Here is a 19,060-nt window from a genome sequence, read left to right as displayed (position 1 = left end):
ACTTGCCCCTTTCTGTGCTGTATCATTCTATGATGGTATGAATCCTGTAAAAATAACTTTTTTGCTGGTCTGTTTTTGAGAGGGTTCCATCTTTATGCTGGAGTGGTTTTAGCATTACTTTGGCAGTATAAATGTGGGTGGAGAAAAGTACAGAGTTATAGCCATATGGAAGTGACATCCCAAAACGAATCATTAGGGTGGCACGGTAACATAGTGGTTAGCACAATTGCTTCACAGCTCCAGGGTCCCGGGTTCGATTCCCAGCTTGGGTCACTGTTTGTGCGGAGTCTGCACATTCTCCCTGTGTCTGCGTGGGTTTCCTCCGGGCGCTCCGGTTTCCTCCCACAGTCCAAAGATGTGCGGGTTAGGTGGATTGGCCATGATAAATTGCCCTTAGTGTCCAAAATTGTGCTTAGTGTTGGGTGGGGTTACTGGGTTATGGGGATAGGGTGGAGGTGTGGCCTTGGGTAGGGTGCTCTTTCCAAGAGACGGTGCAGACTCGATGGGCCGAATGGCCTCCTTCTGCACTGTAAATACTATGACTATGGTAAATACTATGACTATTACAGTTGTGCCATAAGTCTCATGTCATTTCTAACCAGGCTTAAGATTGTTCCAGTACTGCATTTCAACCTATGGCTTTACTTGGCTTTTGTCATATAATCAACTTCTTTGCAGTGCAATCTTATCCACTAACTTAAAGAAAAATCTTTCAGCAAAAACATTTTAATCAGAGATGTGATTTATGTTGGTTCTTTTGCACTAATTTAATGATTTTCTTTTAAAAATTCAATTGATCATTGAAGCATGGCAAGTTGAGCATTCCTTTTGTCGTGTCATGACAGCTTAAGATGCTCTTGAACATCTTTCCTATTATATGCTAGATTACATGTTGTGTAATTTCTTAATCAAGCCTATGTACAAAGTCGCATCAAGTTTGGTTCATCCATCACACCTGTGCCTCTGACATGCATTGGCTTCGTCGGTGATACCTTCAATTTAAAATTCTTATCCTCGTGGACTTACTCCCTATCTCTGTAATCTCCTCCATCTTCAGCTGTCTAGACCTCCAAGTTCTGGAATTAGTTCCCTAAACCTCTCTGTCTCTTTATCCTCCATCAAGACCGTCCTTAAAACCCATTGCTTTGACTAAGCTTTTGGTCACCTTTTTGGGAGGCGGTGGCATAGTGGTATTGTCGCTGGACTAGTAATCCAAAGACCCAGGACAATGATCTGGGGACCCGGGTTCGAATCCCACCACGGCAGGTGATGGAATTTAAACTCAATAAAATATCTGGAATTAGAAGTCTAATGATGACCATGAAACCATTTGTCGATTGTCGAAAAACCCCATCTGGTTCACTCGTGTCCTTTAGGAAATCTGCCATCCTTACCTGGTCTGGCCTACATGTGACTCCAGACCCACAGCAATGTGGTTGACTCCCCCTCAAGGGTAATTAGGGATGGGCAATAAATGCTGGCACAGCCAACAACGCCCACATCCCACGAACAAATAAAAACAACTCGACCGAGTAACTTTATGTGGCTGAGGGTCAATTCTGTTCCATGTCCTTCCTGTGAAATGTTTGGGGCGTTTTATTTCACTGGTGCTACATTACAAATATAAGCTATTGTTGCCAGGATTGCAAATTCAAAATATTACACTTAGGATCTCAGGCACCTGTATTCAAGAGATGACTGATACATTGGGCGTCATTCTCCGACCCCCCGCCGGGTTGGAGAATGCCGGGGGCTGCCGTGAATCCCGCCCCCGCTGGTTGCCGAAGTCTCCGGTACCGGATATTCGGCGGGGGCGGGAATCGGGCCGCGCCGGTTGGCGGGCCCCCCGCTGGATTCTCCGGCCCGGATGGGCCGAAGTCCCGCCGATTAAATTGCCTGTCCTGCCGGCGTGGATTAAACCACCTTTTGAACGGCGGGACAAGGCGGCGTGGGCGGGGTCCTGGGGGGGGGGCGCGGGGCGACCTGGCCCCGGGGGGTGCCCCCACGGTGGCCTGGCCCGCGATCGGGGCCCACCGATCCGCGGGCGGGCCTGTGCCGTGGGGGCACTCTTTCCCTTCCGCCTCCGCCATGGTGGAGACTCCCTCCATTGCGCATGCGCGGGAAACTGTCAGCGGCCGCTGACGCTCCCGCGCATGCGCCGCCCGGGGATGTCATTTCCGCGCCAGCTGGCGGGGCAACAAAGGCTGTTTCCGCCAGCTGGTGGGGCGAAAATCCCTCCGGCGTCGGCCTAGCCCCTCAATGTTGGGGCTCGGCCCCCAAAGATGCGGAGCATTCCGCACCTTTGGGGCGGCGCGATGCCCGCCTGGCGCCGTTTTGGGCGCCAGTTGGCGGACATCACGCCGTTTGGGGAGAATTTCGCCCATTATTCTGAAATTGATGAAAGGCTATCAGTTTTCTCAAAAAATTTAGAAATAGAGAAACACTTTTACACGATTACAATTCCTCAATGTTAATTGATGTCAAGTGGATGCAGGTAGACATAATTGAGAAACAATTGAGAATATAAATCAATTAATAAGGAATTCATTGTTACAATTTATTTTGTACTATACATTTTGTGTTAACTATTGACTGAATGTACTGCATTGAGGATAAATCTAAGTTGAACAACAGTAACCAATCATCAAAAAGGTTAATATGCATGTTGAGGACTCATGGAGTTGAGGGTAAAATATTAGCATGGAGGGAAGGTTGGTTCATAGGCAGGAGGCACAGAATAGGGATAAACAAGGCATTTTTAATTTGCGGGCTGTAACTAGTGGGGAGCCGCAAGGATCGGTGCAGAGACCTCAATGATTTATTTACAATATATGCCAATGACTTAGACCAAGAAACCGAGAATAATGCATCTACATATGCTGACGATAAAAAGTATGGGGAATGTAAGCTGTGAGGAGGACAGATTGAGCCTGCAAAGACATTTAGACCGGTTAGGTGAGTGGGCAACAAAGTGGCAGATGGAGTATAATTTGGGGAAATGTGAAGTTATTCGCTTTGACAGGAAGAATAGAAGAGCAGAATATTTAAAAGATGTGAAACTTTTAAATGTTAATGTTCAGAGAGACTTGGGTGTACAAGGAACACAATTGACATGAGGTGATATCAAAACTTCAGTATTAGTTATTTGATGATTTAGTTTTGTTTTGATCCTTGTTATGGTTGCTTTTCACTACTTCCAAACCAATTCAACTAATTACTCGCTTTTGCAGTAAGGCCCACTGTAGATTCTCCCACTTCCTTCGAACTAGGCAATCTTCAAGCTTCTATCACCTCACAAGATTTAAACTGAGATTAATCCACACGGTGAATGATGAAGTTAGTTTTTACCGTGCCTACAGTGCAGGTCTCGCTAACTTGGCTATCTTCACTCAGTCAACTACAAACGGCACACAGCACTTTCCAAGCTGCAACTATAAACTCTCTCGGCAAACACCCAGATAAATTTAAACTGGAGAACCCTCTGAACTACCACCCATCTCCTATGATGATGCAGCCTGCTTTCGCTGTCCTCAAACTGACCTTTAAGTTAACTATCCCTCATTTATAATTTTCTTTTGAGCGGAGCAGGCACAACCTTTCAGGGTTTATTGAACGCTTCTAAACTAATTTAGCTCTACCTCCCAACACAATAACATTTCTCTGGACTGCCATTACTACAAGCTTTGCAGATATAATTTCTCTAGCGCTTTGAATGTCTGCAAAATAAAAACACATTTTACACAATGACATTGCAGCCAGAATATAAGTTTAAACCATGAAGACACGTGATATATTGTGATATCTCTTTCTACACCCTCGTCCGTTTGGGCGTGGTCCAATATTCATTTGATTATTTGCATAACTTATCATAAATGCTTTTCTGGTAATTGTTTCCATTCTATATTTTTCTTTCAGAATCAGATGCTGCATTCTAACGATATATGGAACCATTTTTCATATCCCTATTCAACATTTCCTGCCTCAGTACCGCTAACTGACACCCGGTAATTATTCAATCATTTGTTCACCAGTAAAGCATTACATTTATTTATGTGCTTGAATTGTTTTTGAGTTTGTAAAGGAGCGTGTAAACTAATTTCAGTGCACCAAGTGTATTTTCTATTGCGATGAATTGAGGCTGCTGTGCTGTTTGGGAGATTGTCCATGAATTGGAAAAAGTAAACCATTCTGCAAGCTGCATTTTCAAAGAAATTTGCATTATTTAGACTTTGTGGTAGCAATAGAAATATGAATTTGGCTGCAATATTGCCATTTCTGTAAAATTCTAATTTTATGTTGAAAATTAATGTTTTTACAGGCTTGACCTTAGCCCATAAGGCAAATTTTCCAAGACTCCTCCCAATGTTGGAGCCTTGTATGCAGCAAGCACTGGACACAAAATTGTGTGCCCAACATTATGCCTCCAGTTCTTGGGCAACCCAGTTTTCTGACTGGTGAAACGGGTCAAAATAATGCTGCATTATTTCTCTGTATGGTTAGACTGGTTTAATTATTTCAATACAATATTAAATTGTGGGGTAGCAAATGATCAGGTTTGAGATGGGTTCTGCATAGCACGTATGTGCCTTACCTATAAAAACTAGGCACATGGTTGTTGTAGGAAGCTCACTTGTTGAAGCAGGTCTCTTAGAGCAAGGATTAGTTGTCATCATGTTTTCTTTGCTGAACTTCGTTTCATTCCTTAGTTTGGTATTTGCTAGGAAGATCGCTAATTTTGAACTTTTGTTTTTTTCTCCAGCATTAGTTTTCTTTATTAGTCTTATCTGCTGCTGGCATTGAATGACACATTATGCACAAGTTACTATTTCTTTGACGATTCCAAATGTTTTGCAAAAGGAGGAATTTTATTAGATGCCAAAAGTGCAGGTGCAATGATCCCTGTGACTGTACAGTACACCACTGTTCTTCTACCTTCCACTGGGCATGCCACATTCACTGCCAAATTCTTGTAAGATAGGCTGTCACAGATTTATCTGTTTCACAGTGAGCTGCACACAACATCCAGGTCAAAAACAATTCTTTCCAAGAATTCAGGATTACCAAAGAATGAAGCTTTCATATTACTCCATTCTTCCAAACTGAACTGGAGACACCTGTCATATTATGCATTTTGCAGTGCTTAAATGCATCAGCGAAATGACAATTACTTTTTTGTTAGGGGTAACACCATCATCGTTTGGACAGGACAGACAGCATTCACTGGGTGACAGGGTTCTCTCAAGTGCAAAGCATCATCTATGGTATTCATGTCATCTCCTCATATCATTCAACACATCTTGCATTTATTCTGTGCCTTCAACATAGGTAGGATGGCTTAAGGTGCTTCACAGGAACAATGAACTTCATGAAGATAAATTAATGTTGAGGGGGACTTTTAGGAGGGAATTTTTGTGTTGTGCAAAGACAAAATGTAGCTTGTTTTTGACTGCCTAAATAGATATGAAACTACTGGGATACTTTTATCGCTCCCCATATTGAGAGCATCTGAGGAAAAGATATACCATTATGGACATATTGGGCTGGATTCTCCGTCGTCAGAATGCTCCGTTTAGCCGGCAGCCCGGGAGTTTCCCGACGGTGCCCCACAATGGAAACCCCATTGACCAGCCGGTGAAATGGAGCATCCCGCCGGCATGCTGAATCAGAAATCTGGTGCGGAGGGACGGAGACTCCAGCCCATTATCTTTTAAAATTGTACTATTTACTATATATTGCCTCTCATTGTTCTTCTGACCAAACACATATTTGCATTAAATTTCATTTGCCATTTGCATTCCCATTTGCAACTTTATCTATTTCTCTGGAAAATTGTTGTTACCTTCCTCATTGTTTACTACATTTCTGAGCTTTGTGCTATTTGCAAACTTTCAAGTAAAGTCCTGTATACCCAAGTCCAGGTCATTTATGTGTGTAAGTATAACAGTGGTCCTAATACAAACTCCTAGGAAACAACTGAATACCTCCTTCCAGTGTCAGAAACAACCATTCACCACTACTCCCTTTCTGTGCTTCAGTTACTCCCTTTCTGTCCTTCAGTTACTCCCTTTCTGTCCTTCAGTTACTCCCTTTCTGTCCTGCAGTTAATTTCATATTCTTGCTGCCGTTGTATCCTTTGGGCTTTGCGATAACAACTTGAGTTGGATTCTCCCAAAATGGGACTATGTCCCCATGCCGACATAAAAATGGTGGAGTTTTACTCTCGAAATTCTGATAAAAAAGTTGCCCTAATTCACTGCCCTGCAGGGGTCTAGCAGGGACCCAGAGTAAATCTCGCAGCTTTATCTGCGGATATGGGCCCCCGCACTTCCGGTTTGGAGTCCGTGCAAGCGCATGGTGGCGGCCTCCAGCGGCCGCGCCGAGCTCCATGGCGGCACCGGACCACGGAGCCACACCGAAATGATCGGCCACACGCCCGAGCAGCGAACCCCGTGGATCTAATCCCCAGCCGCTTATAAGGCCCCCGCTGGCCTCCGATCACCCCTCCCCCGACCAGGGCAGCCGCAGACTGAGTCCGCAGCCGCCACGCCAGCATCCCGACCGGCACTAGATGGTTAGTTCCACACCGTCGGGAACTCGGCCAGTTGGGAGCGGAGGTTTTCTGGGCGGGTCTCTGGCAATGGGCCCCCAGCTGCGCGGCATACTCTGCGGTCACGCCGATTCTCAGGGCACGGTGAATCGCCGGGTCCGATTTCAGCGTGGAAGTGGAAACTCTGCCCCCGCGCCGGTCGCGATTTCAGCGTGGAAGTGGATTCTCTGCCCCCGCGCCGGTCGCGATTTCAGCGTGGAAGTGGATTCTCTGCCCCCGCGCCGGCCGCGATTTCAGCGTGGAAGTGGAAACTCTGCCCCCGCGCCGGCCGCGATTTCAGTGTGAAAGTGGATTCTCTGCCCCCGCGCCGGCCGCGATTTCAGTGTGAAAGTGGATTCTCTGCCCCCGCGCCGGTCGCGATTTCAGCGTGGAAGTGGATTCTCTGCCCCCGCGCCGGCCGCGATTTCAGCGTGGAAGTGGATTCTCTGCCCCCGCGCCGGCCGCGATTTCAGCGTGGAAGTGGATTCTCTGCCCCCGCGCCGGTCGCGATTTCAGTGTGAAAGTGGATTCTCTGCCCCCGCGCCGGCCGCGATTTCAGTGTGAAAGTGGATTCTCTGCCCCCGCGCCGGCCGCGATTTCAGTGTGAAAGTGGATTCTCTGCCCCCGCGCCGGTCGCGATTTCAGTGTGAAAGTGGATTCTCTGCCCCCGCGCCGGCCGCGATTTCAGTGTGAAAGTGGATTCTCTGCCCCCGCGCCGGCCGCGATTTCAGTGTGAAAGTGGATTCTCTGCCCCCGCGCCAGCCGCGATTTCAGCATGAAAGTGGATTCTCTGCCCCCGCGCCGGCCGCGATTTCAGTGTGAAAGTGGATTCTCTGCCCTCGCGCCGGTCGCGATTTCAGTGTGAAAGTGGATTCTCTGCCCCCGCGCCGGTCGCGATTTCAGTGTGAAAGTGGATTCTCTGCCCCCGCGCCGGCCGCGATTTCAGTGTGAAAGTGGATTCTCTGCCCCCGCGCCGGTCGCGATTTCAGTGTGAAAGTGGATTCTCTGCCCCCGCGCCGGCCGCGATTTCAGTGTGAAAGTGGATTCTCTGCCCTCGCGCCGGCCGCGATTTCAGTGTGAAAGTGGATTCTCTGCCCCCGCGCCGGTCGCGATTTCAGTGTGAAAGTGGATTCTCTGCCCCCGCGCCGGTCGCAATTTCAGCATGAAAGTGGATTCTCTGCCCCCGCGCCGGTCGCGATTTCAGTGTGAAAGTGGATTCTCTGCCCCCGCGCCGGTCGCAATTTCAGCATGAAAGTGGATTCTCTGCCCCCGCGCCGGCCGCGATTTCAGTGTGAAAGTGGATTCTCTGCCCGGGTACTCCGGTTTCCTCCCACAGTCCAAAGATGTGCGGGTTAGGTGAATTGGCCAATGATAAATTGCCCTTAATGTCCAAATTGCCCTTGGTGTTGGGTGGAGGTGTTGAGTTTGGGTAGGGTGCTCTTTCCAAGAGCCGGTGCAGACTCAAAGGGCCGAATGGCCTCCTTCTGCACTGTAAATTCAATGATAATCTATGATTAATCTAGGACAAAGGTTCGGCACAACATCGTGGGCCGAAGAGCCTGTTCTGTGCTGTATTTTCTATGTTCTATGTTCTGCCCCCGCGCTGGCCGCGATTTCAGCGTGGAAGTGGATTCTCTGCCCCCGCGCCGGCCGCGATTTCAGCATGAAAGTGGATTCTCTGCCCCCGCGCCGGTCGCGATTTCAGTGTGAAAGTGGATTCTCTGCCCCCGCGCCGGCCGCGATTTCAGCGTGGGGCTGCGGAGAATCCAGATCTTTGTATTTATACATAGCACCAGCGACTAAATAAATGGATATGTGGTCAGAAGTGTATCTGTCAACAAGGTTACTTATAAATGGGCAGCACGGTTACACAGTGGTTAGCACTGCTGACTGACAGCTCCAGGGACCCGGGTTCAATTCCAGCCTCTGGTGACTGTGTAGTGTTTGCAGTTTCTCCCCGTGTGTGTGTGGGTTTCCTCCGGGTGCTTCGGTGTCCTCCCACAGTCCAAAGATGTGCAGGTTAGCTGGATTGGTCATGCTACATTGCCCCTTAATTTCCAAAACGTTAGGTGGGATTACTACGTATCGGGATAGGGTAGAGGTGTGGGCTTAAGCAAGATGATCTTTCCAAGGGTCGGTGCAGACCTGATGGGCTGAATGGCCTCTGCACTGTAAATTCTATGATTCTATTGAGGTACTTTGTCAAATATCTTTTGAACGTCTCTATGTGCAGTATGTCTTACCCTCATCACCTCTTTCCATTTAAAATTGTGGATTAGATAAAGGCCAGCATCAGAACAATGTCTCCCAATTGGTATTATTACCCATTTAAAACAGACAAAGGAGTTTTAGAGTTGTGCATGCTAGTAAATGCTGTTGGAGGAGATGATGACACATACTGTGAGAGCTAGTTAATATCACCCCCCCCCTCCCCGAGTTGTACAGCTTTAATTTTGGGAGGGGATTGAACCGTGCTGCTGCCCAGTGCAGAGTAACTGGTGTGTTGCTGAGGTCATTGATCACCTTGTGGCACTGGGATACAATTCTTGGGTGAGAGAGCCGTGGTGCCTGACAGGGAATGTGGTTAGACAAGTCATTTCACCTCATATCTGCAGCTTCTCCAACCATTTGTTCAAATCTTCAGCCCAACTTAGCTTTTTAAAACAACACTCTTACTTTCCAAGCACACACAGCAAAGTACTATTTTACATAGGGTTTTCGCTCGAGTGCTGTCAATGAATATTGAAATGATTTGACACAGGTTTTGGCAGATTCAGCTCTGCCAAATACTGATAGGTGCCCCTTTGATTCACATCTGGCACAGTCTGTCATGTGGTATGTTGGGCCATTTTTTTCCTGAGTTCCTCTTTAATTCCTTTTGTTTTTTTTAACAAACAATTTTATTGAGGTATTTTTGGCATTGTAAACAGTTACAGATAACAGAAATGTGCAAACATCAATATAAAACCAATACTTCAATCAAACCATACTGCACATGCCCGCTCCTCTCCCCAAGACACTACCCGCCTATTTATCCCTCCTACTCTACTCTAATCTCCTCCAGCCCCCCCCCCCCCCCCCCCCCCGGGTGCTGACGTTCACTCTCCCGCGAAGAAGTCGATGAATGGTTGCCACCTTCGGGCGAACCCCAGTACAGATCCCCTCAAGACAAGCTTAATTTTTTCCATACCCAGAAAACTTGACATGTCCGAAAACCATAGTTTTGAGTCCCTCCATGCCAGCAGTATCCGCCGCCGGGCTATCAAGGAAGCAAAGGCCAGAACATCTGCCTCTTTCTCCCCCTGGACTCCCGGGTCTTCCGAAACCCCCCAAAATTGCCACCCCTGGACTCATCACCACCCTTGTTTTCAGCACCCAGAACATGACCCCCGCAAATCCCTCCCAGTACCCCTAAGCTTAGGACATGCCCAAAACATGGGAACGTGGTTCGCTGGTCCTCCCGCGCATCTAACACACATGTCCTCTACCCCAAAGAATTTGCTCATCCGAGCTACCGTCATGTGGGCCCGGTGAACAACCTTAAATTGAATGAGGCCGAGCCTGGCACATGTTGCGGTTGAGTTTATCCTACTCACAGCTTCCGCCCACAGCCCGTCCTCCATCTCCCCGCCAAACCCACCCCCCCCATGCCTCCTCCACTGGCCCATATCCGCAGGGCCGCCCCCACTACCGGGCTGGTGGAGTACCTGGCCAGCGACAGCGGTAGTGGAGCCGTGACCAGGACTGCCAAACTGGTGCCCCTGCACGAAGCCGCCTCCACGTGCTCCCAGATAGACCCCGTACCCACCATCCACTTCCTTATCGTGGCTATATTAGCCGCCCAGTAGTAGTTGATCAGACTCGGCAATGCCAGTCCCCCCTCGCTGCGGCTCCTTTCAAGCACCGCCTTCTTCACCCGCGGGGATTTTCCCGCCCAGCCAAAGCTCATGATGATTTTGCCAGTCCTTTTGAAGAAGGACCGTGGGATAAAGATCGGGAGGCACTGGAAGATGAACAGAAATCTAGGGAGGATTGTCTTCTTTACAGTCTGTACCCACCCCGCCAGTGACAGCGGGAGTGCATCCCATCTCCGAAACTCCCTCTTCATTTGTTCCACCACCCTAGTCAAATTTAACTTATGCAACCTGCCCCAGTCTCGTGCCACCTGTATCCCCAAGTACCGGAAACTTTCCTCCACCAGCCTAAATGGCAGCTCCTTCAGTCTATTCTCCTGGCCCCTCGCCTGCACCACAAACATCTCACTCTTGGCCATATTTAATTTGTACCCTGAGAACCGGCCAAACTTCCTCAATGTTTCCAGTATATTTTCCATCCCAGCCAGTGGGTCCGATACGTACAGGAGCAGGTCGTCCGCATAGAGAGAGACCCTATGTTCCACCACCCCCTAGTCATTCCCTTCCACCCCTTCGCAGCTCTCAACACCATCGCCAACGGCTCTATGCCAGCGCGAACAGCAACGGGGAGAGTGGGCGCCCCTGTCTGGTCCCACGGTGTAGTCTGAAATAATCTGACATCCTGTCCGTCCTAACGCTAGCTTTTGGGGCCTGGTACAATAGTCTGACCCAATTAACCAGTCCCTCCCCGAACCTGGGGCCTAGTACAATAGTCTGACCCAATTAACCAGTCCCTCCCCGAACCCAAACCGTCCAAGCACCTCCCACAAATAGCCCCACTCCACCCGGTCGAAGGCCTTCTCAGCGTCCATTGCCACCACTACCTCCACCTCCTTGCCCGTCGGGGGCATCATGATCACATTAAGCAATCTTCTCAAGTTAGTTGTCAGCTGCCTGCCTTTCACAACCCTGTCTGATAGTCCCCAATCACCTCCGGTACGCAGTCCTCAATTCTAATCGCCAGGACCTTGGCCAGGAGCTTGGCATCCACATTGATCAGGGAGATTGGCCTGTATGACCCGCAGGATTCCGGGTCCTTGTCCCACTTCAGTATCAGCGAGATGGTGGCTTGCGACATTGTCGGTGGCAGGGTCCCTCTGTCCCTTGCCTCATTAAAAACCCTTGTCAGGTCCGGTCCCACTATCTCCGAGAACTTCTTGTAAAACTCTACTGGGTATCCATCCGGTCCCAGGGCTTTCCTTGACTGCATGGCCTTTAGGCCCCCCAATACCTCCTCCGCTCTAATCGGGGCCCCCAACCCGTCCACTAGTCCCCTGCCTACTTTTGGGAAGGTTAGTCCATCCAGAAACCTATTCATCTCCTCCGGCTCTTCCGGGGGTTCTGAAGTGTACTACTTACTATAGAAGTCCCGAAATACCTTATTCAGTCCTGCCGGGTCCTCCACTCTGCTCCCCTCCCCATCAACCACTCTACTTATTTCCCTGGCCGCCTCCCTCTTCCTGAGTTGCTGCGCTAGCAATCTACTGGCTTTCTCCCCATGCTCATACACCACTCCCCTCGACTTCCTAAGTTGTTCCACGGCCCTACTCCTGGATAGCACACCCAGTTCCGCCTGCAATCTCCGTCTCTCCCTGAGTGGGTCCTCCCCCGGGGACCCCGCATGCACCTCGTCTATCCGGTGAATTTCCCTAACCAATCTGTCCATTTCTGCTCTGTCCGCCCTGACCCTGTGAGCCCGAATTGAGATTAGCTCCCCCCTCACTACTGCCTTCAGCGCCTCCCACAGGGTCGCTGCTGAAACCTCCCCCGTATCGTTCACCTGCAAGTAATTTTGCATACACTTCCGAAGTCTCTCACATATCCCCTCCTCCGACAACAGTCCTACGTCTAACCTCCATTGTGGGCGTTGGTAATTCGCCCCCCCCCCGACCTGCAGGTCCACCCAATGCGGGGCATGGTCCGAGATAGTGATTGCCGAGTATTCCGTATTCTTTACCTCCCCGACACAGTCCCTGCTCAAGATTTAAAAAATCAATCCTAGAGTATACTTTATGAACATGCGGATAAAACGGGTAGTCCCTTCCCGTCGGCTGTCTGGCTCTCCATGGGTCCGCAGCCCCCATTTGCTCCATGAACCCTTTCAGCTCTCTTGCCATTGCTGGGAACCTGTCCGTTCTTACACATGACCGGTCCAGCCCCGGTCAAGGACCGTATTAAAGTTCCCCTCCATTATCAACTTACGCGAGTCTAGGTCCGGGATCTTCCCCAGCACTCTGTTGATAAAGTCAACGTCGTCCCAGTTCGGCGCATATATGTTCACCAGCACCACTCTTCTCCCCTCCAGCTTGCCCCTTACCGTAAGGAATCTGCCCCCGCCGTCTGCGACTATGCCCTCCGCCTCAAATTGAACCCGCTTATTGATCATAATTGCTACCCCCATGGACTTAGAATCCAAGTCCGAGTGGAAGACCTGGCTGATCCAGCCCTTCCTTAGCCTAGTCTGGTCAGACACTTTCAGATGTGTCTCCTGCAACATAATTACGTCCACCTTTAGAGCCCGCAAATGCGCGAACATATGTGCCCTTTTAACTGGCCCATTGAGTCCCCTGGCATTCCAGGTGATCGGCCTGGTTGGGGGGCACAACCCCCCCCCGCCCCGCCGGTCAGCCATAACCTTTCTTGGGCCTGCCCCCGGCCCATGCACCGTGCCATTCCTGCCTCGCCTCTTGGCTGCCTCCACCCCTGACCTCCTTTCCATTACCTACTTCGATCCCCCCCACGTCAGCAAAATAACTCCCCCCTCCCCCCCTTAATAAAATCCCCCGATAACCCCACCCCTGCCATTCACTGGCTGTATTCTCCCTCCCCACCTGACTCTCTTGACTAGCCAATCTGCTAGCCCGGTGACTCATCGCTCCCGCGCCCCCTTGTCTCACTCCCATTGTTTCCCCAACCTCATCTCCCCCCTCCCCAGCACACCATCCCCCACTCCGACCCACTGGAGCAGTCTCACTAAGATGGGAAAGATCAAACGATGTAAACATCAAACAGCACCGCGAGGCTGCTCCAGGTACAACACAGTTCCAGCTGTGTACACAGAAAAGTGTTAACTCACGTCCCTTTCTGAGCACCAAATAAAAATGCATAACCCTGCAATAACCCAGTACCTGTACATCCCCCATCCGGAAAAAACATAAAAACCATTGACATAAATGAAATAAAAGCCCCCAACCAACATCTTTAATCCCCATTGCTGACCGGCCACCCTTTTGTTACAATACAGGCTCCAGCGCACTCAGAGAGCCCAACAAAAGGTACCCACCACAACAGAAGATGAAGAAAAAAGGAGAGAAAAAAAACAACAGAAAAAAGGAAAAAGACCATTCGATCCCCTCCCCCCACATCCCCCACAGGCAAAAAAAGCCCACAAAAAATACACCACAAGGCACCTTTAAAGCAGTAAACAGTCGACCTGCAGTCCAGGCACAGTAGGCGCCCTTCAACCAGTAATTCTCGGACCCTAGCTTGTGTCCGTGGGTCCTTTTTCCGAGACCAGCCCTTGATCCCTCACAAAGTCCATCGCTTCTTTGGGCTCGGAGAAGTAGTGGTGTTGGCCCTGATGCGTAACCCAAAGACGGGCCAGGAAGAGCAGACCAAACTTCACGTGCTTTTTGAACAACACGTCCTTAACTTGTTTAAAGGCTGCTCGCCGCCTGGCCACCTCCTGGCTTAGGTCCTGGTAAATGCCAAGGACACTGTTATTCCACGTGCTACTCTTAGCGCTCTTTGCCCACTGCAGCACCCGCTCCTTCTCCACAAACCTGTGGAACCTAATCACCATCGAACGGGCCCCCCCCCAGACGCACCTGTCTCGCCTGTACTCTGTGTGCCCCCTCCAGCTCCGGCAGTCGCGGACAGGCTTCAGCCCCCATCAGCTGCATCAACAAGTCCGCCACAAACGCTGTGGCATCAGCTCCCTCCGCCCCTTCCGGGAGGCCGATGATCCTCAGATTTTGTCTGTGGGCTCTATTTTCCAGCTACTCTGCTCTGCCCAGCGGTCTTCTCTGTCTCTCCTTCAACCCGTCGACTTCTAGCGCAGCAATCGTCTTTACTTCCCTTTGTGATCATCTTCAGGTTCTCCTTTGTTATCAGCTTACCAACCAAAAGTAGGTAACAATTTATTTTAACCACATTAGGAAATAGATAAAGTTTTAAGTCAGTTAAATTTGTATTTATGTGTGTTGGGCATATCCGATAGCTTTTAAGTTTTAGTTTCATTTTTAAAGGTTGCCTGAATGTCTGTAGGTTTGCTTAAATGCCTGCATTGTAATGAGGTTTTACGACCTTAAAGCAAACACTGGGTTTAAAAACACTGAGCTGTGCCTAGCAACCAGGGATCCACACAGCAAAGCAAGAGAAATTTGAGTGCAGTTGGAACAAGGTAACACAGAAGCAAGGAGCTTTTCACAGAAACTGCTGGAATAGGGATGAAGAAAGGGTGCGGAGGGCAGGCCCCAAACTAAAGAACAGAAAAGTCCCAGAAACTAGGGAATGGGACAGAAGATAGCTCAGGAAGACAGTGAAAGCAAGGAACAAGGGCAGTGATTGAAAACAGGTCCTGTTCAGTGAAGTTGAGAGAGGCTTCAAGTTAAAAAAGACAAAGCAGCAGAAGGCAGACAAGCCAAGGAGGCTTTCAATAAGCCAGAGGTCCAAGGAGACCCAAAGGTTTTATTCTTTTGTTAAAAGATCTCTACCTCAAGGCACCGAGGACCCGGGTTCGATCCTGGCTCTGGGTCACTCTCCGTGTGGAGTTTGCACATTTTTCCCGTGTCTGCGTGGGTCTCACCCCCACAACCCAAAGATGTGCAGGCTAGGTGGATTGGCCACGCTAAATTGCCTCTTAATTGGAAAAATTAATTGCGTACTCTAAATTTATTTTTTTTAAAGTAAAATAATTTTTTTTTAAGTTTATCAGCTGACTCCTATGATTGTTCAATAGCCACCTTCCACGTATCTAAACAAAATAATAAATGTCAGAATCTATCAAGCCGGGATCCACCCTGGGATCTGATTTGTCCAGGAGTAATGTCAGCTGGGATTGTAACAACTGACACCTCACACAGTGTACACTGAGAAGAAGGGTTACAAACTCCCCCATAATAATTGTTTGATGATCGGGTCTGTTTGTGGTGCCATATTTGTGCACATATCACCAGTGACTATACATCAAAAATAGTACATTGTTCATCTCCGGGCGCAGATTGAATATGAGCATGAGCAAGATCTTCCCAGCAAATTCCCTGGGAAAGAGGACAAATTGTGGGGGGGCTGCCTTTCAAACTGGCCAAAACAAAGTTGAGGTATTTAGTGGTTCAGGTGGTGCACGATTGGACACTGTTCCATAAGCTGAATGTGGTTGGTCTGATGGAGGAGGTGAAGGGGGATCTGAGGAGGTGGGATACCCTCCCGCTATCCTTGGCGGGTAGACTACATACGGTCAAAATGAATGTTTTGCCGAGGTTTCTGTTTGTGTTCCAGAGTCTTCCGATCTTCCTCCTTAAATCTTTTATCACAAGGGTTGATAGATTAATCTCTGCCTTTGTCTGGGCGGGAAAGACTCCCAGGATTAGAAGAGCAGAGAGGGCGACAATCAGGTGGGTTTATGCTGCCAAACCTGATGTTCTAATACTGGGCGGCGAACATTGGGAAAGTACAAAGGTGGTTTGAGGAGCTGGGTGGGGGGTGGGGTCAGATGAAGGAGGCCTTCTGTGCAGGGTCGTGTCTAAGGGTGTTGGTTACGGCCCCTCTTCCATTCTCCCCAGCCAGACTCTCAACCAGTCCGGTGGTAGTGGCATCTTTAAGAATTTGGAACCAGTTTAAGTGACATTTTCGACAGGGGGACATGTCTTTACTGTCACCAATCTGTGATAATCATAGGTTTGCACGTCAGGGCTGGACGCAATGTACAAGATCTGGAGGAGAAAAGGGGTTGAGAGGTTCAGGGATTTGTTTGTTTGAAGGTAGGTTTGCGGGTCCAGAGGAGATGGAGGAAAGATTTAAACTCCTGAGGGTGAGTGCATTTAGGTATTTGCAAGTGAGGAGCTTTATTCGTAAAAAGCTGTCTTCATTCCCCAATTACCGAGACCCACCCTATTAGATAGGGTGCTATCACGGGATGAGATGGGACAAGGGAAGATCTCCGATATATATGGGTGTTTGCTGGAAACGGGGAAACCATCGCTACAAGAGGTGAGGGGGAAGCGGGAAGAAGAGCTGGGCCTAGAGTTAGAGGGATGGGTGTGGAGTGAGATTCTGCATAGGGTGAACTTTACCTCCTCATGCGCTAGGTTGAGCCTGATATAGTTTAAAGTACAGTGCACTTAACTAAGACGCACATGAGTGGGTTCTTTCCTGGGATGGAGGACAGGTATGAGCGTTATTCAGGTGGTTGACACATCATTTACACATGTCCTAGTCCTTTGTAGGTAAGTATTTTATAATGTTTGGAATAAAATATATTACTTTCAGTTTACTGAGAGGCCTAGATGGAGCGAATGTGGAGAGGATGTTTCCACTGGTAGGTGAAACTAGAACCCGAGGGCACAGCCTCAGGCTGAAGGGATGATTTTTTAAAAGCAGAGATGAGTAGGAATTTCTTCAGCCAGAGGGTGGTGAACAGGTGAAACTCATTGCCGCAGAAGCCAAATCCCTGAGTGTCTTTAAGACAGAGATAGATAGGTTCTTGATCAATAAGGGGATATGGGGTTTTGGGGCGAAATGAATGAAATGAAAAGAAAATCGTTTATTGACACAAGTAGGTTTCAAATGAAGTTACTGTGATAAGCCCCGAGTCGCCACATTCCGGCGCCTGTTCGGGGAGGCTGGTACGGGAATTGAACCCGCGCTGCTGGCAGAAGCCAGGAGAATTTGGATGAGAAAAAGATAAGCCATGATTGAATGACGGAGCAGACTTGATGGGCCAAGTGGCCTAATTCTGCTCCTATATCTTATGGTCTTATATTAAAAAGAAATAGTGCATTGTATGCAAAATGATTTGGGGCATCGTGAAAATATGAAGAAGTGCTTTTCATTGCAAATTTTTGTTTATATTACAGTTAACAGTGCCACGCAAACTTATATTTCTTTTACAATACAAAGTTGAAATGCTCTATCCAGTAAGCTGGCTAAGAGTTGCCGGGACATGCCTGTCGATCAGAATCTGATTTCAGTGCCTTTGTGCTGGTACTTTGAATGGGATTTGAGGTATTTGCACGAGGTCAGCTTTTAATAATGTTGCAGTAGAATTGTTCCTGACTCTCTCGAGTTAAAATATCAAACCTGCTAAATTTGGAGGGTTTTGAAGAAGGAAAATAATATAAAGCATCTTAAATTGGAATGCTAAGTAGCACTATATCTAAAATCAATCTATATTGCTTTCCTTTTGGAAAAACTACCATTGGAAACATCACATGTTGCAACTTGCGAGTTACCTGCATGATTGTGTTCATGGTTTCTTGGAATCTGGGATTATGGTAGGAATGGCCTCAGATCAAATTTAATGATAATAATAATCACTTATTGTCACAAGTAGGCTTCAATGAAGTTACTGTGAAAAGCCCCTAGTCGCCACATTCCGGCATCTGTTCGGGGAGGCCGGTACGGGAATTGAACCCGCGCTGCTGGCCTTGTTCTGCATTACAAGCCAGCTGTTTAACCCACTGTGCTAAACCAGCCCCGTGTACCTAAAGTACAAAATAAAATCCCGGCCTGGCTTTTACTGCGGACAGGGTAGGTATAAAAAATAGATAGATGTGACAGTCAAAGCAGTTCAGAGGGAGCTCAGACCTCTTTACTCCACTGATAGCTTGGAGATCATTTCCAGAAGTTTCTCTCAAGACAAGTAAAATTACACTTAACTAGGCAGGGAATCAGAACAAAAGCCGGCGGGACTTTTGTGTCATTTTAGATTTTGTTTTAGCTCTGTGACATGTAATGGGAATAAAGGGCGCGATTCTCCACTCCCACGCCGGTTGGGAGAATCGCCTGGGCCGCCAAAATTTCCGGGGACGCTGGTCCGACGCCCTCCCGCGATTCTCCCAAGTGGCGGGAACGGCCCGGTCGAGTTTCGCGGGCCGGAGAATCGCCGGAGATACCCAAAATGGCGATTCTCCGGCACCCCCGCTATTCTGAGGCCCGGATGGGCAGAGCGGCCAGGCCAAAACGGCGGGTTCCCCCCGGCGCCGTCCGCACCTGGTCGCTGCAGTCGTGGGCGTGAACGCTGGGGGGGCGGCCTGTGGGGGGATGAGGGGGGATCCTGCACCGGGCTTCACCTGCAATGTGGGGTGGCCCGCAATCGATGCCCACCGATCGTCGGGCCTTCCTCTCTGAAGGAGGACCTCCTTCCTTCCGCGGCCCCGCAATATCCGTCCCCCATCTTCTTGCTTGGCGGATTTGGACAGGACGGCAACCACGCATGCGCGGATGACGTCCGTTATGCGGCGCCGGCCGCGTCATCTATGTGGCGCCGCTTTTACGCGGGCGACAAGGCCTGGCGCGGGTAGATGACGCGGCCCCGATACTGGCCCATTGTCAGGGCCTG

General features: G+C 49.1%; 1 protein-coding gene across 1 annotated transcript in view; it reads left to right on the top strand.

The window, feature by feature from the left end:
- Nucleotides 1-19,060, top strand: part of sbno2b (strawberry notch homolog 2b) — a 313,687-nt gene that overhangs the window by 93,770 nt on the left and 200,857 nt on the right. The window contains exon 3 of the mRNA XM_072482059.1: nt 3,916-4,004. Within this exon, the coding sequence (XP_072338160.1) occupies nt 3,916-4,004 (89 nt within the window). The remainder of the gene's footprint in view (nt 1-3,915; nt 4,005-19,060) is intronic.

The sequence above is a fragment of the Scyliorhinus torazame genome, chromosome 18 (genome assembly GCF_047496885.1).
Source record: "Scyliorhinus torazame isolate Kashiwa2021f chromosome 18, sScyTor2.1, whole genome shotgun sequence".
Taxonomy (NCBI): domain Eukaryota; kingdom Metazoa; phylum Chordata; class Chondrichthyes; order Carcharhiniformes; family Scyliorhinidae; genus Scyliorhinus; species Scyliorhinus torazame.
Note: the sequence above shows the minus strand (reverse complement) of the source record. Positions and strands in the feature narration are given on the sequence as shown.